The 22,482-nt window shown below is 46.1% G+C and overlaps 1 protein-coding gene across 1 annotated transcript in view; it reads left to right on the top strand.

Annotated features, from left to right (window-relative positions):
* EPG5 (ectopic P-granules 5 autophagy tethering factor) overlaps window positions 1-22,482 on the top strand; it is a 2,517,217-nt gene that overhangs the window by 474,921 nt on the left and 2,019,814 nt on the right. Inside the window, exon 11 of the mRNA XM_069626898.1 lies at window positions 5,581-5,738. Within this exon, the coding sequence (XP_069482999.1) occupies window positions 5,581-5,738 (158 nt within the window). The remainder of the gene's footprint in view (window positions 1-5,580; window positions 5,739-22,482) is intronic.

Here is a 22,482-nt window from a genome sequence, read left to right as displayed (position 1 = left end):
AATGGAGGGGGGCGAGGAGCTGGAAAGAACGGATCGGGAAGGGGCGCAAGAAGGAGGAGGAACATTGAGTAGGAAGTGGTCAGCTGATCGGAGGGGGCAAGAGGGAGGAAAGGTAGGGAGGGGCAATATTGTGAAGAGATTTAAAGAAAAGACAGATGAAGTTGAATTTAAGTTGAGAGTGAAAGGGGAGCCAACCGAGACAAACAAAGAAGCTGAGATAGTGGAGGGTTGGATGTGCCTACCTAGAAAGAGTCCATATCAATCCTTATCTTGGTTTTAACATCTCTGATAATAACTCCACATCCAGGATAAAACATGACTTGAGAGGTAGGGTACAACCTCTCATTGCTTAACCACACATTTTCTGGCATTATGAGAACTGTGGCTGAGTTACATATTTACGCCAGTATCAACGGGCTTATCAACTTTGAAAAAAACAAAATGCCGCAAATTTCCTATGGTAAAGTCAATAAACCTAAGCTGGAAATTCTTGGGAATACAATTGAATAAGTTGTCAGAAATATCTCAGTCGAGTTGACTTTAGACAGCGGGTATGCAAGTGTATTGACAAATTTAGCAAATCGGACTATAAGCGCTATGCTGTATGTAACAAAGGCCCTAGCAGTGAAGGACTTCCACTGGTTGAAAGTAATTGATGGGAAGTTTTGGAGGAAGGCACTGGGACTGACTACATCCACCTGTATTGAGCTCCTAAGATTGGAATTCAGACTGATTTCACTTCAAGCCCTCGCACTGATTATTGCTTATAAAATCAAAAACTAAGCCCATATGTCATCCTGTTTAATTTGCTTGGTAATACTGTCAGTGACAGTGACTGAGATGCTTTTTCTGATTTGATAACGTTTCAATTAATTGATTGAGACCCGACTGGGACAGTGAATTCCATATACTAAAGGCCTCATTTGTAAAATAAACTGGAAAGTTGGGATTGGGCCTCAAATTGGGTGCACATTGTGAAATAAAAAAAAACAGGGAGGTCATGTGTGTTATATACATTTAAAATCCCCCAGTACTATTTACTTCACCTTCACTGCATAGATTTCTAATGTTGCTGCGCATTCACAAGTTGCTTTGTTGACGGTGTTGGGTCCTGAGCTTCAACTGCTGCAGCAGAACAGGGAATGTTGCATATGTAAAATTCCTGTCAAAATGGAAAACCTTAGACATGTACTGAGTGCAGGGAATTGGGACCATTTGTACAGGAGTGTTTTAGAAAGATTTTTCAGTCACTATGACAGTATAAAGGATGACGCATTGTGGCAGTATTGCCTGAACGCTGAAGACAAATCTTTGCACCTTGCACTTTATCAAGTATGGTCACAAGTGAACATTTTCTTGAAGTGAAGTAAGGAAAACAGTATTAACTTCTGGATTTGTGACATTCCAAGGCCATATACAGCTTTTTAGGATCTAATCTGAATTTTGTGTTAAAGTTTTTGTCACATTATGTACAAAGCATTTCAGGATTTAATAAGTTTGTTTTCCTTTGTTTTTAGTAGATGAATTACAATTTTAAAAGCTTTTTGATATGAGGTGCAATTATTTTATACTACTATTGTAAGATTAATGTTTTCTGTTTGGTGACAATATATGAATTGTATATGTTTAAAGTTCGTAATGAACTCACCACATTAATAAATACATTTACAAAAATTAATTGAATGTAATTTATAAGAGACAGAGCACATTTTCGGTAATCCCCGGTCTGAAGTTAGACATGGCCAAAATAGTTCCAGCTATTAATTACAGGCTTCAGATTGCTGGGTGTATACTTAAATTTCATTCAAAGCCTAGTTTAGAATAACGCGTTGGGATTGCCCTCTTCTCTCCCCAATTGTGCCATAAGGCCCGAGTTATGCCTGATTTCCCTCGGTACAGTGTTATTGGGGTAGAAATTTAGTTTTTATCTGAGAATTCTTGCTCCCCGTCAGTCAATTTTGATAGATTTCAGTTTGGCTCTTATGGAGTCTACTATTCCATCACTTACTGAATTCAGCTCAGGTATATGACTTCACTATTATACTTCATTGAGTCTGATCGAATTGAACTGGTCGCAAATCCTAACCAGGTAAAGAAAAAGCTTTAGGCTTTTGACTGGATGGCTGTGATTGCCCTACGAAGTAAATATAAGTCACCAGCTGAGTATGCTAAATTTATGAGGAGACGTGATAAACTGTCTAAATACATCTACTTGTTTCCTTGTAATAGAGTTCCTACCATCTATGTTAGGTTTAAATTCAATCTACTACCGACATTCAAGTGTATCGGTCCTAGAATAAGGACTAGCCAAAGTAGCTAAGACTTGTTGACTATGTGCGAGTACTGAGTGCCCTGAAATGCTCAAACATTTTACTCTGCGTCCTTAAACCGGTTTAATCTGACAATTGCATTTTATGGCTTTTGTATGTAATAATTTCGAACAGGCCACTGAGTCACTTTGGTCAAGAGGTAGCATTGCACTTGTACTAGCACTTTAAAGATTCTGAATTGAACATTTTGAACTTTTGTAGATGCAAATGAACTGAAATAATTTTAAGGATTTATAGATGTAAAATATCCTTTAAAAAACATAATGTATTGTTTTATATGTTGAACAATTTCTATTTGGATTTTAACTGCCTTCAATGTATTATCTTCTGTAATAGTTGAGGTTTCATGTAAGGTTTCATTTGTAAACCATATCACAATTAAAAAAAAAAAAGTGGTTCTTAGGAACCAGCTATGTGAAATAAGCATGGTATCAAGAGAGGTGACAGACAACAGATACATATTTCTAAACAAAGCTGTATTAATAATCAGGATGGTTTAACGCCTAACTAACCCTATGCTATGGTGGGATTTTCTCTGCCTAAATAAATCTAAGGAACGTCTGTGTCCACAAGTCAAACCAAAATCTGTCAGATCCTATGCTTGTCATCACAATTTCAAAAAAAATCTTCAAAAGTAAATGTCCAGCTACTGGCAATTTAAGCTCATCTAGAGTTCTTTGTCTCAAGTTCAATACAATTTCAATGTAACTTTTGATTGATTGATATTTTATTTCTATCGCGCTCGTACACCAGTGTTTCAGAGCGCGACAAGGCAAGGGAGGGGAACAGGGGACAACAAAACAGCGATTTTACTAGGCCCAGTGACATTGAGAATGCGCAAGTGCATGGGATAGGGGGGAGGGGAAAAGTGCATGAAACTTTGTTTCAAGGAGGTTGAACAAGTTCTGAAGTTACCTTCTGTAGGTTCACAGGCATCACAGTTTGCATCAGAGGGTCTTGGGTTTCCCTTCCCCAAGTTCAAATGTAACCAAGTTCCTAAAACACTGTGATCTTGGGACTCCCTTTGCCAAGATAAATATCCTCCAGTTCTTTGGTTCTCAGGGTTCCCTTCCTCAAGATTTATACTGAGCAGTTGACTTGTTTCCCATGTTCACAAGAGAACAGAGTCTGCTTGACCTGTCCTTTGGTTAGCTTCACCAAGGGTATACTCTTTGCTGCTTTTCCAATATTCACATCTTTGCTGCTTTTCTAATACTTAGTGATTTCTGGTCTAGATGCAGTTGTCAGACCACACGGTCCACCCATCACAGGCCATGCAACCATAAGTATCCCCAAAGCCGATATTCAGTAATATTCAAGACAACTCTTCAATTCCCTTATAGGTCTTGCAGAGTATTTTTAAGGAGCTTTTCTGTCGGTGGGTTATTTGATATACTTGATTGTCCCAGAATGTTGATGCAGTCTTTTAGCACTTTATAGTCTGATCAAGTAATAGCTTTCTTTTTGTTCAATATTTCATAGATGCAGCATTTACTTGTTTTCATTCAAACCACGACTTTGCTGCCGCTCAATATTTAGTAAATGTAATGTTGCGCTGTATTCATCAGGATAGTGTTTTCATTTAGTTTGGTTTTCAGTAAATGTAACTTTTAAGTTGTGTAGGCTTGAATGGCAATTTTTATACCGTTCAGTATGCAGTTTTCAATTGTGCTGGTATAAACAGCACCTTTCATTCAAAACGACTTGCATTCAATACGACAATATGACTTACAGAAAGTGTAAGATTTCCCTACTTTCGTGGACCGTTATAATTTCCAAGGTCCCTTCCTAGTGCCCCCCGACACGTACCGGGTCTCTGCAGCTCCGTTCATCGGCTTTTCACCCGAGCAGGATAACCAACTCGCCAGTTCGCTGGGTGCTCCGCTCAGCACAGACTGGCCTTCGTGCTTGGCTCTGCCTATGCTCCCTGACAGCACCTGTTGTACCCCTTCCCTCACAAGGGCTCCCAGTCCTTTACAGTCACCTCGACAAGACTCTCGAAATCTTCATCTGCATGTCAGCGTCTCGACTTCTCGCTCCTCAGCACAGCAATTCCTCTGCTCTTTTCCTTCTGAGACAGCACCTCTCATGTGCTTCCTGATTCCACCTTTTATACTCGACCCTGCTACTAACAGGCTGCAGGTGAAACGTGGTATACTCCATTGCCTGAGCCTACTTGAGCCTATTAGTGTGACATGCCTGATCTTCATTGCTACATGCCTCCAGACCACTCTTCTTCGTGCCAGTAAGATTGGTATTTATAATAGGACATCTGTACTATTACTAGTTGCTGCTGCTTCTCAGTACTTAAGGGAAAACTAAAGTGGAGGATGGGCGGAGATTGACAATAGCCCATAAAGATTAAGGGAGGAGGAGGGTAGGTCAATATTGGGAAAGGGGGGATACCATGTCTCGGCTTGGGGTAACCTCTCTCCAATCTCCAAGGACCCTCCACTCAGTTGAACCTCCCTCGCTTGTCCACCCTGAGGGCCCGGGATCCAAAAGCGATGGCCCTTCCCTGGCAACCTCAACAGAAGATCTCTGGGGAGTAGATGTGAGAGTATCTTCGGTTTTTATCACAGCTACCAAAACTTATTTTGCTGAAATGTAACATTAGATGTTGCATGAAGCCCTGTTATTGTCCAGGAGCACAGCTGACAACTTGGTGATCTTTGCATTTGCAGCCTATATTTTTCGTGTTTGGCTTCTCAGATGCAAGGTTCTTAAAAACAATTAAATGCTACGAGCACCGGCATATCATTGACTGAAATGTATTTTTAACCTGCATGATTTGCACTGGACTTCTTGAGTTCATTCTTTGTCATGACACAACGACCCAAAAAGGATGATGTTTTTTAGGGCATTTTATTGTGCTATATCCTGTATATGTGTATTCATGTATTTACTGTGACTGTTTGTATGCACTTTTTATGGTGATGCCGAAATGAAAGGATCTGATTGAAAAAAATAACTGTTGGTGGAAATCTTTGAAGTAAAATGAGTGTAAAGTATGGTGGACATCTGCTTACATATTAAAGTGTTACCTTTTTCCTTCTTGCTGCTTCTAACCTTATGCGTCTTGATTGTAAACTTACATTGCAATATTGGAATGGTTGAAGACTTGGTGGTCATGTCTGAAATGTATGTATTTTAATTATTTCATACAAATACATTTTTGGTATGTGACTCAAGTAATTTAAGCTTTTGAGATTTTCTTTTTTCTGAACTGTGCCTCTTATTGCCAATTTAGATTGGGCATTTGGCTTTTCATGTCTGAAATGCCCTATGGAACTTTGTCAAACAGCATGCTGTGGAAACTGTTCTTTGTCATGCACTGTGCAGAAAGCCAACACCTAGACAATTCCTGCTCCATTGCAGATCCTGAAGACTGCAAAAGCAAACTGAGATGTAAGTGATTCCCCCCCCTCCAGCATTTCATAATTGTTTTGAAATATGTTTTAATATGTTATCTAATAATTGAAAGTTGGGAATATTCATTGTAATGTTGTTTAGCCCTCAGTGATTCATGTGGTTTGGGTGTAATGTTCTGATTATTGGGCTCCTGTTCAGTTACTCTCCAAGCCTTGTATATGTCATGTTGGTTAATGGAATAGGAAGAAAGTATTTTTCAAATGGCACAAGACAAGAGTGTTAACACATTTTGAAATGTCCCTTTGGATCGAATCTTGCCATTGAATGCTCCTTCTCTATCCTACTCTTTATGGCCTTGGAGTCAGTAGCTGTAGTGCAAGTTGGAAGACCACTATTTGGAGCCTATGTTTTTGTTGGAATGGAGCCTCTTGGAGGTAATGGGGAATTCTTTTTTTTTTTTTTTGGCGGCTTCTGACTCTTTCCAGTTGTAACAATGGGTGCTCCCAGATGGTGATGGTGTTAAAACATTGTAAGTAGTTGTGCTTTAGGAATGAAGCAGTCTCCTTTCAAGTGGGGGGAGGTCTGCTCAGGAACTCATTTTCTTCTGCCTTATGGGCAGATTGAGCAAGGGAAGTCATCCTCTGTCTCGTACAATTCTCTTACAATCATTAGTGTATGTTATAATGTAAAAAAAAATAAAAAACTGTGGACGGGGGCGCTATTGCGCTCATAGAGAATGGCCACCTGTGTGGAGAGCTCCGTCTTAGGGAAGATGATCCTTGTGCTTATTTCCTCGAACTGGTGACGCGTTACTGCTCGAGCGCCTGCCGACAGATGCCCACAGCTCTACTGGGGGCACTGCCCGAAAATCGCACCCCTGATCACGTGGGTGCAGGGACTTGCAGGCCTGACGGGGGAGCGGCGGCCGCTATGGCTAACTACGCGGCTTAACCAGAAAGCCATTCACGTCAATGCAGCTTGGCCCCCCCCCCACACCTCCCGATCTCCCGCAGCATGTGCTTTGGCAGAGCCGGGCCTGTCTACCCAAACAGAGCCTACACTGTGCTCTGGCGCCCGGCCCACCGCCCTGTACTGGGCTCCCGGTGCCTGCGGATGCTGCGCCTCACTTGTCCGGGGCTGCTCTGATCCTGCGCTGTGGACCTCGGGAAGCCCCCAGTCTTCGGATACTGTCCCCCCTGGCTGGCGCTAGGGGACCCTACTTGCCGCACCGGACCGGCTGCATCGGAGCTGATGCATCAATCCCTTGCTGGGATTCCAGGTACGGGGCCCTGCTGCCTGTGACATAGAGTGCAGATTTGGTGCACACCAGTCCGCCTGCCCCACGGGCTGCAACCGCATTATTAAGGCAACACGTGGAAGGCATACTGCACTTGTTCTGTGGCACATTGCTGCTTACCCCCACCATAGTCTGCATTACTTGTATTGCCCTGCGGATGTTGAAACTGCAACAGCGTTCTAACATGACCTTTAACGGCATTACTACCTGCAGTCCTCCTATTGCTGGGGCTCCCGGCTAGCAGCCTGGACGCTCTTGCCAGGGTCCCGCAGGACGAGACTCCACGGCACTTCACCTGCCACCACAAGGGGGGCCTTTCGTAACACGGCTGCCGGTGTAACACGCGCTGTGAGTCCATCTACCCATGACTGCTGTACCATCCCTGGGTCTGTCGGTCATCTGTGTTGGGGGTTTAAATCGTTGTGGAAATCCCAATTCACTCACAACCAACTATAACGGCACACCGCCTGGTCTACCGTCAGTGCTGCCCTCGCCCCACAGTACGTGGGAGCGCACAGTCCATACTCTTGTGGGCTGGTTCATTCCTTCGGGCCACACCAGCTCATATTACTGATCCGCCTTGTACTAGCCCCCGGGCCTTTCCCCTCCCATTGAGATTTCTGTTGGCGACTGGCGCTGGGGCTGTGCCCTATAGCTCTGGGTGGCTGTGAGTTTCTAATACCTCCCAGTGTGAGAGGAACCTTCTGCTGCTTTATTGGAATGTACTCACTCCGCAGCGCCCGGAGTCATTGGCCGGCCACAGATTGCTCCACAGATAAGCCCCCTAGATAACCCACACTAACGGCCGATGGCTCCATCGCTGCGGGGAGCGGCGCCCAACGCCGGATCTGAGCCGCGGTGCAGGGATAGCTGTGTTCCTGGCTCCAGGCGCAAAAGATCACTTGACTTTACTTCACCCGAGACCCCCTGGCCACTTGGTTCGCATTTAACGCTTCATTTAATTCCGTTGTACGGGGATGCCACAATTAACTCAGGCCCGACCTGGGCCAGAACTTTGAGGCGTTAACAGCGCCTTGGCTCGACTGAGCGACCTGCTCTGTCACAGTTAACTGACCCCACTACTGCTGAGACTGCCCTGTACAATATCAACCTGTGAGATACATCTTCTTGAGATCATTCCCCTTCCTGCATTCTGTGTTCGACAACTCTGCCACCTATTGAAACCTGGTCCCGTGGCCCGAATCGATCACTGCCGCTCCTTGGACGCGACACAGCTCCCCATCCTTGGGAGCGGGTGGTACCATGACTAAAGGAGCGAACAGGAAACAGAGCTCCATCAATATGTTCACAAAGGTGACACCAAAACCGGGGAACCCCACGCCCGAACCTGAGCCTACCACGTCGGAATCCACTGAATCTCAAAAGATGATGGATTACATGCGCAAGGGATTTACAGCACTATATTCCAAACTGGATTACATGAATGGCACCATATCGTCGATCAAGGCCCATATGAAAAAAACTGACAACTGGGTGGCGGATGTGGAGATGAGGGTCGGGTAGCCGAAGATGACATTGCCGTCCTTCGGGCGGAGTTGACTGCCCTCTCTAGACAGGTCCTGGACATTGACGAGAAGAATGAGGACCTTGAATTGCGCTCCAGGCGCAACAACCTGCGCATCATCAGGGTCCCAGAAGATAAGATTGACGGCCCCATTAAAGATTTCGTCGAACGCACCCTGCTTATGCTTCTCGATTCCCTGAAACTCTCCCTGCAGTTCTCAATAGAGAGAGCCCATCGCGCCTTGACACCAAATTCCAGGCCGGGGGCACCTCCTCGCCCTATCATTGCAAGAGTTTTAAACTACTGGAATAGAGACTCACTGCTACGTGCAGCGAGAGCCAAGAGGGATCTTTTCCTCGGCTCTTCCAAAGTCCACCTATAACCTGACTTTTCATTTCTGTCCAGCAGGAGCTTAAGGCCTTCCTAGCCACAAAGAAGAGGCTACGGGACCTGGGAGTCAAATACTCAATGCTTTACCCTGCTAAACTCAGGATTGAACACTCAAATAAAATCTTCTTCATCCTTGAGGAGGGCTCCAAATGTATCGACAAACATTTCCCGGGGTGACCACGCACGTCCCAGATACTGGAGCCACTCAGGTCTGATTCTTGTAGATTGTGTGACAATACCAGATGCAGTGCTGGATCTTGTTTGTCGGACCCCACAGTCTTCTGCATACTCCGGATTATCCAATATCTAGCTCTGTCTCACAAGATTTCTCCTTTCTTCTACCTGTTATTCATTGTTTACATACTATGCACCACGTAATGCCTAGTCAATTCCCTATCTCGGAAGCATCGCCGCCCATGGCCAGCGCACAGCCCCCCAGGCGATGCTGCCACTGTCCTTGGCTCTGTTAGATGTTGCCTGGGGTTTCACCTCTCTGATTGAGAGAGGGGTGGGGGTGGGGGAGGTTTGTGGGGGTGTTTTGTTGAAAGTTGCTTGGCACACGACAGGGAACTAGAGTACCCAAACATGCCCAGATTTGCACATATAGATCGGGGTCCCACTTACATTCAACTAGGTCCTGTGTCCCGACTCCTAATCCGGTACTATTAATTCCCACCATCGGTCATTATGGCTGAAGACGGCCTTATTTGCATGAGCAGAAACGTCGGGGGGGGGGACTGCGTAACTACGCCATAATGCGTAAATTGCAGTTTTATGTTGAACGGTACAACGTTAAATTGCTTTTCTTACAGGAAACCCATGCTCGCTCTGAGGGATGCGAGAGGTTCGCTAAAACATGGGGCCCCCAACGTTACTATACCCATTACTCCACCTAGAACTGTGGAGTCATGATCCTGAAAGACAAGAGCCTCAAGTTTCAGCATAAGGTGGTGCACGTCGACCCCCTAGGTCGCTATGTCTTGTTGTTTGGGACCTTGCTGAACAGAGAGGTTGTACTGCTTAACGTATATGGCCCCAACATGGATGACCCCGATTTCTACACGTATTTGTCATCCCTGCTTTCTGGGTTCCCCCTTCTCCCCATCCTCTGGGGTGAAGACTTTAACACTATTTTGGATGTGGATCTCGATAGATCGGGTTCCAGACCCTGTCAACTCTCCATAGCAGCTAAAAATATCATAGTGCAGGCCCAGTTAACGATGTCAGACGCATGGAGGCTGGCCCACCCAAATTCCGGTGCATACTCCTTCTATTCCTCGGTACATGAATTACATTCACGAATTGACAGATGGCTTGTCCCGGACATGCTCATCAGAAACATCACACACATGGCGATCCTCCCCAGAACGTTCTCTGACCATTCCCCAATAACTATCTCTCTTGGATGGGGTAAAGACAACAATGGAGCCCGTACATGGAGGTTGAAACCTCATTCCCGGTCTGATAGCACAGCGAGTAGAGCGCTCGCTTTGACATCTGTGCAGAACCTGCTGAAGCAGGTTCGAATCCCGGCAGGGCCAAACTCAGCCTTTCTTCCTTCCGAGGTCAATAAATTAGCACCACACACCGTGGGTAATAATAAGCAGCGCTCAGATACCTGTGGGCTCATAGCACTATATAAATGCTAAATTATTATTATTATTATTCCTTGTTAGATATTGCCTTTGAGACAGAACTGGGAACTGTCATAGATGACTTATTTGCATTAAACACTGGCTCAGTCCACACGCAAGCTAACCTTTGGGAGTCGTTCAAAATCTACATCAGGGGCATAGCGATTTCCAAAGAGTCGGGTATCCTTAAAGTGATCCATAGGGATATATCAGAGAGTGAATCTCGACTCTCCTCCCTTGAGGCCCAGTACGCTTCTTCTCAGCTACCCGATGCCCTCTCTAGTATTGGAACAGAACTTGATACATTCCGCTCCCACGCGGAACGGGAGAGGAAGTTCCTAGACAACCCCCATTCAGGTCGCAGATTCGAGGAGGGGGAATGCCCTGGCCGTGTCTTGGCTAGGCTACTCCGCCAGGAGTCCAATTCACCCTACATTCCGGCTATAGAGAGGACTGATGGCACTTTGGTCCTATCACTGCAAGATATTAATACTGAATTCCGTTCATTTTATGAATCGCTCTATTCCAGTGCTGACAATGTCTCAAGAGACCGAGGTCGAAGCATACTTGAATAGTTTGCCACTCTCCGTCCTCTCTACCGAGACTAGGGATTCCCTAGACAACCCAATTACACCTGCAGAAATTTCCAGGGCCATAGATTCCCTGGCCTCTGGTAAGGCCCCGGGTACCGACGGCCTTCCAGTTGAATTTTAAAAACACTTCAAGGCCCACCTGGTTCCCCAACTATTCACTCTGTGGGAGGTGGCATGTGAATTGGGCGTTCTCCCTCCCTCCCTTCGTGAAGCCAACATTTCTGTACTAACCTGGCAAACCCCCTTCTCTATTTGGCTCATACCGGCCTCATTCTCTCATCAATTGTGATGTTAAGATCTATGCTAAAGTGCCGGCTTTAAGACTGGCCCCATACATGTCATATATTAATATTACACATTCAGATCAATCTGGGTTTATCCCCGGGCGCTCTACCTCCCTCATTCTCCGTCGGCTATTCAATATCCTCGCCAAGATCGATCCGAACACGCACGCAGAAAGCATTAGACTCTGTTTCCTGGAGCTTCCTCTGGTGAGTCCTTGAGAAGAGCAACTTTGGACCCTGCTTTCAGTCCTGTGTCCAAATAGCCAGGGGCACGAGGCAGGGCTGTCCCTTCTCACCCCCGATCTTTGCTATAGCCATCAAGCCCTTTGCTGACAGGATACGTCAAATGCATGCACATAGAGGTTTGAGACTGTCTGCTTCCCCTGAGATCATCTCCTTGTATGCTGATGACGCCATCCTCTTCATTCGCTTTCCAACAGAAAATCTCACCCCTATTTTAGACGATGTCGTCCACTTCGGCGAGATCTCGAGTCTAAAGGTCAACTGTTCTAAATCTATTCTGTTTCCCCCCCAGAGCCTTTGGGTTTCGCATGGTCACAGTCCAAGATTACCTGTGGTGGTCGCTCGCCAATGAAATCCCCTATATATAGCCAGTTTTGGGAAATACCTGACCACCCTTATCAGGAAATGTACAGGCTGGGCTAAATGACCAATCTCCCTTGCAGGGAAGATTGGCATACTCCTTCAACTCCTCTACAGGTTCCTTAATATCCCTTTATGGACTGGCCGCAAATTCTTTCAACCATTGACCTGCACTGTGAATACCTTTCTGTGGCACTCTGGGGCGGTCCGCTTAAAACTAGCCACATTGAATTTTCTCCCGGAGGCTCCCCGAGTATCCCCCACCACAACACGTATTTGGTCCGACACAGGCGTTGAGACTGCCCGAGATGTTTTTGACCAGGGTAACTTCCTCGAATAGCCATATTTGCCAGTAGCTCTGCATAGGAAACCCTCCCACTGGCTTCAATATGCGGGTCTCTGGCGCTCCCTTAAGAACAGGTACCAGGACTTTCCTGTAATCCCCCCAGATGATCCTATATTGTCTGAAATCCTGAACACTATGTCCTTCAAGGGGAAGGTCTCCAGATTATATACCCTCCTGCAGTCCAAGGCCATCCCCCTTTTTGACAGACCTGGGGTGAGGACCTAGAAATCGAAATAACTGATCAGCGCTGGAATCGCATGTGCGCTCGCATTCATGACATCTCGTTCAACTCGTGCTTTAAGTTGATCAAACTTAAGGTACTCCACAGGTTCCACTATACCCCAATCAGACTGCACCATATGTCAAAGTACCACCCCCCCCCCCCGCTGTCCCAGATGTAATTCAGATGATGCGAACTACATACATATGATGTGGTCCTGTCCACGTCTTTCCCAGTTCTGGGAGGAGGTATGCTGTACTATGTCCTAAATCCTAGATTACACTATCACCCCATCCCCTCTGGCATGCCTCTTTCATGACCTCCCTGGACTTGTCCGTGACTCCAGAAAACTCACTGGACTATGTATGCTACTAGCAGTTCTTTGTAACCTGTTGCTCTGGCTCCGCCCTGGGGCCCCCACACATGCTTCAGTGGCTTCGGGCCGTCACCTGGGCCTCGTGCACGAGGAGGACTGGGCGGCACCGCAAACAACCAACAACGTCAAGATCCAGAAATATTTGGATTCCATTCTGCTCCTATGACTCCTCCCTGTCGGCAGACACTGAGGATGATCCTGGCGTTCTCTCTCCCCCAGCTCTGACACCTACTTGATTTGACTGCCTTAACTGCCACTGCACTTTGTTTAGCTGGGATCATTACACCACTTGCTGACTCCCGTCCACTAGATATGATCCGATGTCATACTATGTATGTTGATTGTATATTTACCTGCTATTTGTGAGTTACCAACTCTCTTGTTGTGATGTCAAGCATGATAAAGAAAGTTTAAAAAAATAAAAAACTGAATAGAATAACATAACTGTACACAATACAACTATCAAAAGAAGCAAGTCCCCCTCCCTTACTGTAAAATCTGTAATGGAATGACCAAGGGGGGCAGCTGCCTCCCCAATCTAGTGAATGATTCACTAGATTGATTCACTAGGCAGGGAAGGTAACGGTCACATGGCACCAACTAGACACAGGGTCCCTTTAAGGAGCACCGCCCCCTACACCTGAGAGGAGGAGACTATATGGGTCAAGGAAATCTTGTTCCCCCCATTGCACAGTGCTAGCACTTCTTCTGAAGCCAGTGACTTGGGTAGTATGCTTTTATTTCTTCTTCGTTCACTTTGCCATACATTAACGTTTCTTTTCTAACCCATATTCTTCCCGTAATCCCCTCCTTGACCACACCCCTAACCTTTGCAGCTGCAGATCATTTAAGTGAATTGAGGGAATATGGTCTGTCGGGGTATTACCCAATTTGGTTGGTTTTTTTAAATCATTTTGCCTTTTTGACCTACTTTTTGCTGTACATTTTAGCTTCATTGTTTGACCTACATACACATAAACTTACCTGAACATGAGGAGCGGAGTGTCCCCCGCTCCCCATGTTTGTTATCTGCGGCCTCAGGGGTTGAGGGGGTGACCCCTCATCCTTCACAAAGGAGGCGGGGACAAATATTGCTAATCTGTCGTTACAGGCATGCTTGGTGCCCTCGCTCAGGCGCAGGAATGTTATCCATGTAGGGGGAAATAGGGACTTGAATTAGGCCGGGAAACTCCTGTTTCCCATCCATTGTGCAAGGCCTCCATTCTCATACAATTAAGAACATATAGACTCAAGAAATCCATCCAGGGGCAGGGGCAGGATTAGGGTGTGACGGAGGAGAGAGGACCACCCAAGAGGAGTCACTAGCCAGCCCCAATTCCCACATCAGATATGTAAACCATCCTCTGGATGAGGGTGGGTGGAAAGGGGAAGGCATAAGACCAACAAGCCTGTCCCTACACCAGTGACCTAAAGAAAATAAAATTAGGAACTAAAGTGGCAGAGTACGGTTCTTGAAGTTGTCGTCCAGCAGACACTAGAGACCTACCCAGGCCCATGGAACTAACAATACCCCCAAGTTCCATATACCAAGTCTGCACACCTGAGTTCCCTTAACCCATAGAGTCTGGAGGGCTACCATGTGGAAGGCAAAGTGAGAATTGCCCACGGGGAAGGACAAGCTAATCTGAACTCTAAGGAAGATGCCTGCAGGGGTGAAGAAGGCAATGAAGAGTGTAATTAGTTTAAAGGAGAATACACCAATGATGGGTGGTGAAGAACAGAGATGGAAAAACAGAAAAGGGACAAGGAGTTGATGAAGCAGTGATCACGAGGATGATCAAAGGAACAAGAGGAGTATTTCATGAAGGAATTAAGACCAGCAGGTAGTGGTCCGGAAAGCTGGGATGTGGTTGCAAGAGGAACTTGGCAAGTTCTGGCTGAGAGAATTGAGGATACGTGGGGGAGTCAAGATTGAAGGAATCATAGGAGGTATAGTAGTTGGCCACTTTCTTCTTGTCCCACCATGCTGTCTGCATCCCCATCTAGGACATTAGGACCTGCAAAGTCTGCTACTCAATACCCCGATTCCCTGCACCCGAGATTTAGATGCTTCCAACGAGTCGGAGAACCTGTAAGAGAAGGATAGTCCAATGACCAGTAAGTCAACGTCACAAAAGGAGAGGAGAAAGAAAGGGGAGGTATCCACATAAACACCCACCCCAAACAAAACAGATTTTACACAGGGCATGTCCCAGATAATTGGAAACCCAAGACTTTACCTACACCCTTGGTTGTAATGAACAGTTAACCCGGGGAGGGATCCCTAGCACATACTAAGGCTTCAAGAAAGCCATTTTCAACCTTGCGGTTGGCCTGCCACCTTAGCTAAGAAATTGATTGCATCTATTCTGATACAGCTCGGTTGCACTTTTTGCTATCCCTGTATATTATTGTGCCCTTGCACTATTATATGTTTTGTGTCTGTTCACTAATCCCCATCACCTATGTGACATCACAATAACAAAGAGGTTGGCCCACAGCATCGTCATGTGAAGCATTCTAGGAGTGATGCAAAGCATGGCCTTTGAGTAGCTTATGTGGTGCATAGTTGCCATCTGGCGGACAGCACGGTTCCGCTAATGGAGTAGCCTTAGATCATGTAGAGATTTAAAGACCATAATGGAAGTTCTCTAGCTTAGGTGAGAGTTTTTATCAGCATTCTAATCGTTTTCAATTGGATTTCTAGCATATCTACTGACGGATGGGTGTCACTGATCTGATTTTGGGGAGTGAGATATTTTTAACCTCACTCCATTGCTTAACTCCTTTAGTTTTAGGAGCACTGGGGGTCCATAAGGCAATTGGTGCAGGGGTACCCTGCCCCCCATTTAACTCAGTGGTGTAGCACTACTAACTCCCTTGTGGTTTCCCCTTTCTTTTGGCTGCATAGATATTTGTCCCATATACAGTGATGGCCAGAGAAGCTTGTGGTAGTGGTGGTGGTAGTGGTAACTTTATTTTACTCTTTTTGGGTGCACTCTTGTGCACCATTATACTTCCATGTCACGTTCCCTTACCTTCAAACTCATGAATGTCTGTCCTAGTGGGACAAGACCAGCGCATTTGCAAAGCAAAACATTTCCTCCAAATTTGAATTTAGGGATGGAGCTTGCGCATGCATGGGGCATGATCCTGTTGCATGCGGATGAGGCTGCCAGTACCTTTCTACCGCATGGACGAGGCACTTCACGGTTCTTCAAATGTTCAATTCTTTTTCTGGCAACTGCTTTTCCTTCTCCTGTTTTTATATCTGTGGTGAAATCTGTTTTTTCTGTCTATAGGTCGTGAAAGTGTCACTACCCATGACCCGCAGTCCCTCTTTTTGGAGTATCTCAGTCCTGACCACCTTCCTGCACGGGATCTGTGCACAATGCACTTTCAGACAAGGCTTTAAGGAAAGGGCTTGAAAGCTGGGAAGGCATCTTCTAGGCATAACATCTGCAATGCTTTGTTGAAACCTGAGTAGTAAAGGCAAATGGCCCCATATTTTCTAGGATACCCCAGCGAGGCAGGTTCTTCTGCTGTTCCTCATCACTCTACCTGGGACAACCCCAAGGCCATCAATTTGTTAGGACAGAAGGTCTGTTGGGGCCTTCTTTCAGCCCATGGCTCCTTCAAGCCCCTCTATTGGAGTATGCTCTGAGGTCTCCACAACCTCTACTGGGATGGTTTCTAAGGACTTCATTAAGCATGGAGCAACAAGAAATTCCAAAAGATCCAATACCCTCTACTGCATCAGAAGCCTCAACAGAGAAAATGGCGGCTCGCTCAAAGGCAACATCAAGCGCCACTTTGACCACAACTGATTCTTTATTGGCAGTGTCGTCTCCTCAAGACTCTGAGGCTTCCCCCAAGGATTTGGCCCACAAGGTCTGGTCCCTTCATTCAAGTGGGATGGAACCCCCTCTGTGACCCCCCTCCCTACCCCCACATGAGTACCACCACTTATTGCACAACCTGTCCACCTCCACAAAGCTACCTTTGGTTTGCTAATCCATCATCGGGGCACCCTTGACAGTTGTACTGGTACTCTTCTCTGGACTACTCATTGGCCTTTTGGATCCCTGCCTCAGCAGCTACTTCTTCACAGGTCACTTCTGGGGACTGGTTCTTTGACCGATTCCAGATCCTAATGAGATCACCAGCTAATACCTCCCATTTTGATGGGTTTATCAATAAGATGTGTCCTCAGACACAAATGTGTTCTCTGCCCCCTCTGCTACCTCCTCAGCAAAGATCCTACACCAGTGCTGGTTCCTATGGAGAAGACAACAATAGAGCACTTTAGCCAGGGGAGGCCCCTTTGGATCATGGGGTTATTATAGTTAATTTGGGCTTCAACCCCTGTGCAGAAGGGCCTCCTTCAGACCCTCAAGGAGAAAATAACATCCCTCCTATACTTGGACTTTTCATGAGCGTCTCGGCGGAGAGAGCTGAGTTTGTGTCTCCCTACCCCAGAAGGATCTTGCACAGAGGCTGGTGTGATGTCTGGAGTTGTCGACCTTGGGGATAAATCAGGAGTTCCTCTATATAACGATAGGATGGCAGAAGCTGTTAAGGTTTGGAACCAGCCACATTCTCTGAGGCTCATGAATACAAAACTTGATCCACGGCCTCTGACATAATTCACTTATCTTGGCATCCTATGCCTTAGTCATTGGTGGTGCCATCAGCCTATCTTTTTCATAAGGGAGTTTCCGAATCCTGTTCCTTTACTTCTTCCTCCAACCCTCTGGGTAAATAGGAACAGTTGCCTAATGCTTTAGTTGCCCTCTATCGCTCACAGTTGAATGCTGATGGCTCTACCAGTGGCCGCCAACCTGTGATAGAATTGGCAGGGTTCTCAGTGGACTTTCCCCAAGAACAGCAGCTGGCTTTTCGGACCAGTCTTGTGGATGTATGAACTGTTACACAAAACCTTATCAAAGCCTTGACAAATCACATTAACATTACGGCCACAGACCTTTGCCTGGGAGCAGATATGAGAAGAATGGCTTGATTACACTCATCAAGTTTCTTGCAGGACATGCATGAAAAAATCCCAAATCTGCCCTTTGTATGCACAAATTGATTCCACAGCACGATTGATGAGGAGCTGACTAGTAAAAACAATTCCACACTCACACCAAGTCTTTGGACATTTTGACCAAATATGCCCAGGTTGGCTTTGTCTTCTTTGGGCTTGAGGCAAGTCTCTAGATCCAGAACACCCAGAGGTTTTACAGATTCTGAAAACTGATGCAAAGACAGCGTGACCATTTGCCTAGTGTTCCACGCAAGATGCACATGGCCATGCCCAAAGATTTCTTCTCAGAACACGCTCCCCCATCTACTCTGACAAAACGGAAGCAGAACTGAAGTTTGCATCCAGGTCCACAAGTGTGAGGGTGCTCTTCTATTTCCATGGATTTTTGTGTGGGGTCTGTAGTTGAGGGGCTAAAGGCTGGGCCTTCTACTGTTCTCTCCCTGTTCTCAGTCTCTATCAGCATGGTTTCTCCTCGCTGTGCAGGCAGTACAACATCTTCTCAATACAAGGGCTTTGGAATCTGTTTTCATTTCAGAGAAAGGCTAGGGCTTTTACTCCAGACTATTCACAGTTCACTTTAAAGAACCAGGCAGGCCTGAGAACTTTGTTAGACCTATCGCACTAAACAAAAAAAAGACACCTGTGCTTATCTGTTCCTCTTCAATAAATGTGTATTTATTTTAGATCTGCCGTGAACCTGAAGGATGCATATCTGCATGTCCCGATTTGACCTCCACACAGAAAGTGTCTTTGTCTCTCACTGGGGATTCCCACTTCAGAACAGATTGTTGTTCTTTGGCCTGAATTCTGCACAGAGGGTATCAATAAAACTCATGTTGGCAATCTGAGTTCATATCTGCATGAAAGGCATCTGCATTTACGACGAGTTGCTGCTCTTGGCCGTGGAAGCGTCCGCATCTTCTCAGGTTCTACTGGATTTATTGAGTCTGGTGCTGGGACTGTCAGTCAATCCAAAGAAGTCTCAGCTGGTTCACAAGTAATTGATACAGTTCAAAAGCTTACTGTGGGACTCTACCAGGTGTCCGGTTTTTCCAACAGAAGACCGGAAAGCCAATATCAGAAGAACAGTCGGGCTAATTCTAAGCCACAATCACCTGTCTGGTGGTTTCAGTGACTTCTCAGTCTGATGGCATCATGCGTGCTGGCAGTGTCTTTCGCCGGGTTGAAAATGAGACTGAGACTGCTGAACCTAGTGGAATCCTGGGACCAGGCTCGGGTTAGGCAAACTGATTATTTACCCATTCCCAAACTCTGGGACAGGATCTTCTCTGTTGGTGGAGGGCATATGTATTTTCTTTTTTTTTTAAACTTCATTTATCTTCAGCAGTCAGTTGTGTATACAAGAGTTAAAGACATTGCTTTAACAACCACATCAAAGAGAGACACGAGATATAACATTGTTCTCCTATATCAACCATCTGCCAACTCCTGGGTTTTAAACTTAAACATAAGGTGGCCAGGGAAGGGCTGGTGCTCTCAGATCAAAACGCTGGGGGTGGACGGAAGAGGCAGGATCACCTGGGTAGGGGAACCCAGGGTTGTGCTTGGGGGAAATAACCAAGGGGGCAGGGGTGTTGCTAGGTCTGGAAAAGACCCGGGGCTACACTAATGTTGATACTGTCGGGACTGGGGGCTAGTTAGCCTTTTGGTTGTAGCACCTGAGATTCTATCCGGAGCTATAACCAAAAGAACAGGGGCTATAGCCCCCTTGCCCCCCCCAGCAACGCCTCTGCAAGGGGGGGGGGGTGCAGTATTTTACCATGCGAGAAGGTGAGGAGGGTAAAGTCTAGGAAGCTTTTGTAGACTGCTCCAGATCTATCCCCCTTCCTCTCAATTAATCTCCCTTAGCCAAAGCCAACAAACCATCTGTCTATAGTAAACTCTTTAAGAACTCAAACTCCAGCGCCATGTGAAACTATACCTCCCAGAATTCCTGTCTTTCTGTTACATACCCGAATACTCTGGATTATTTTCTTTCCTGTCCCTCTGATTATCATTTCCTGCATTCCTAACCTGCTCAGATAAAACACTACCGTTCCCACAAACACCCTTGTTTATTTCATGATAATAATCCCGCTCAAACCTGGTTGCTTTGCAAACCCCACCAATCTCACACTTCTAAATCTACCAACCCCTCTCCCCTTTGAGAGTAACCCTAGAGCTGTTTACCTGACACGTCCCGACACAAGGGTCAGGCAAAGTCAGGCAATTGACAAGAATCACACACACACCTGACGGCCCTTTCGTTTCCCCACAGGGATAAAAGGTGGAGCACACGAGCGCAATACGAGCAAGGCAGACCACACGACGTGAGAGCTAACTCTGCACGGCAGTTCAAGAGCAGGCGAAAGATGGCGAATAACGAGAGGGTGACAAGGAGAGAAGTGACCTTGCCCTTTCCGATCCAGGCCTGTGAAACATCCGCAGATGGAAATATAAGACAGCGAACAAAGGCCAGCGTGGGTTGCAACAGATGTCTACGGTACACAAGACCCTCCTCCGCTGATAACCAAGCCAGGGGAGGGAGGGAAACGCTGGTCTGCGTGGTGCAAACCTTGACTCAAAGGAGAAGAAAGCCAAGCAGTTCATCACAGCCATTGAGTCAAGGAGAGAGTTGATAAGAAACCGAAATGTGTTGAACGAAAAGTATCCAACTGCTAATTTGAACTTTTGAAAGTTATAAAGAGACAATTGAGAAAAAAGGGGGAAGACCAGCAATAGAGGCGTCCAGCACCACATGGGTGCTCACACAGGAAACACTGGGCGAAGGTAGAGACTACTGTAACCTGAAGGCCTTGGGAAGAGGCAAAGATAGGTCAAAGTGGTCATACAAGGGTCTTGTAAAATCCTCTGTACGGTTGAAATTCTTTGACCGACAGATGATTGTAAAAGCTAAGGGAAATGAATCCTGCATGGTGAAAATGAGTACATGAACAGTGTGTTGCAAAGTTGGCAAGAGTGAACCCGGTGGAGGGATGCTAACGAGACAGGGGCGAAATCTAAAATCCCCTTAGTGAACTGTCTGTAGAAGTTGGCGACAGTGAACCCGGCAGAGGGAAGCCGACAACCAGAATAGTATGTGGATGCAAGTAAACCTGACCAAGGGGTGTCCACAGTGAATTGTCTGTAAAAGTTGACGAGAATTAACCCGGCAGAGGGAAGCCGACAATAGGGGCGAAGCCCGAAGAACTGTTTAAAAAGAAATTAAGATTCGTGAAATTAAGAAAAGCCACATTGAACCCAAAAAAGGGAGGCTAAGCTCTGAAAGGGGTCCGAATCCGAATGAGGGAGATCTGGGGGTGGAGTTAAAGTTCATTGAAAAAGGAACTGTTCAGTTGATTTGTTGAATACAATTTTGTGAAGGGTCTGCGCCCGGAGGAGGGGGACCTAGGGGTGAAGCAGTCACCCAAAGCCAAACGTGGAACAGAACATTTTTTGTTGTTGTTGAACACATCAGGCCCTCAAAGGCAAAAGACTTTGGCCCTCATTACAACCCTGGCGTTAAGGGGTTAATGGTGCTGTAAAAGGTGGCGGCGCCGCTAACCCCATAACGCCTGATTACGAGGTCCCTTTGCGGGTTGGCGATTTTAACGCCTGCTTTTTGCAGGCGTTAAAAATCCAACCTGCAAAGGGACCTTGGTGCTAAGTACGGTGCCGCAATTTGCGGCACCGTACTTGGCGCCTTCCCCATTCCCATTGAGCCCCATGGGGCAAAAATGGGAATGGGGAAGGGCCATGGCGGCATGGGGAATTACCGCCCCGCCAACCTCGGAATGGGGCGGTAATTCCCCATTCCGCCATGGCGGAGTCGGTAAGTTACCGGCATGGACCATGGTGCTATTAGCACCATGGTCCAATGCCAGGGTCCTAATGAGGGCCTTTTTATTGAAAAGTGACTTAACCATCGAAGAACCTGATAGCTGGAACGGAACTGTCAGCTCGTGCTAAGAAAGCTCGAGCGTGTGCTGTCCTCCAAAGTTCCACCTTGTCCTGTGCTGAAAATGTGGGGAACACTTCTTTCCTTATTTGAAACCCTATACCACACTCTTTCTGTAATTAGTTGTAATAAATTGCCAATAGGTTTTTCTTTAGTATACGCCCTTTTATTTTGACACAACGTCACAAGGACTGCCTTATTTTTCATTTGATGGTGAAGCTTGCTCCCATTTTAGATTTCGGTTTAGATTAGGCATTTTCCAACCCTGCATTTACAGTTTAATAAACACCCTTGAACTGTGATCACTTGTGTCTGTCTTTACTGTTGCCACCATGAGTTCCTTACAGTGTTCATGAGTGTCCTTCTCGGAATATAGAAGAAATTCCCCAGAAGGCGAGGCCTGAAATGCATCTGTTCTCAATCGTTCTTTCTCATTTTTCTCATGAAAGGCATCCATATTCTTAAAATGTTTGATAATTTCCATTTGTCAAAGCCCATATATTTTCT

The sequence above is a fragment of the Ambystoma mexicanum genome, chromosome 6p (assembly GCF_040938575.1).
Source record: "Ambystoma mexicanum isolate Mex_15411 chromosome 6p, UKY_AmexF1_1, whole genome shotgun sequence".
Lineage (NCBI taxonomy): Eukaryota > Metazoa > Chordata > Amphibia > Caudata > Ambystomatidae > Ambystoma > Ambystoma mexicanum.
Note: the sequence above shows the minus strand (reverse complement) of the source record. Positions and strands in the feature narration are given on the sequence as shown.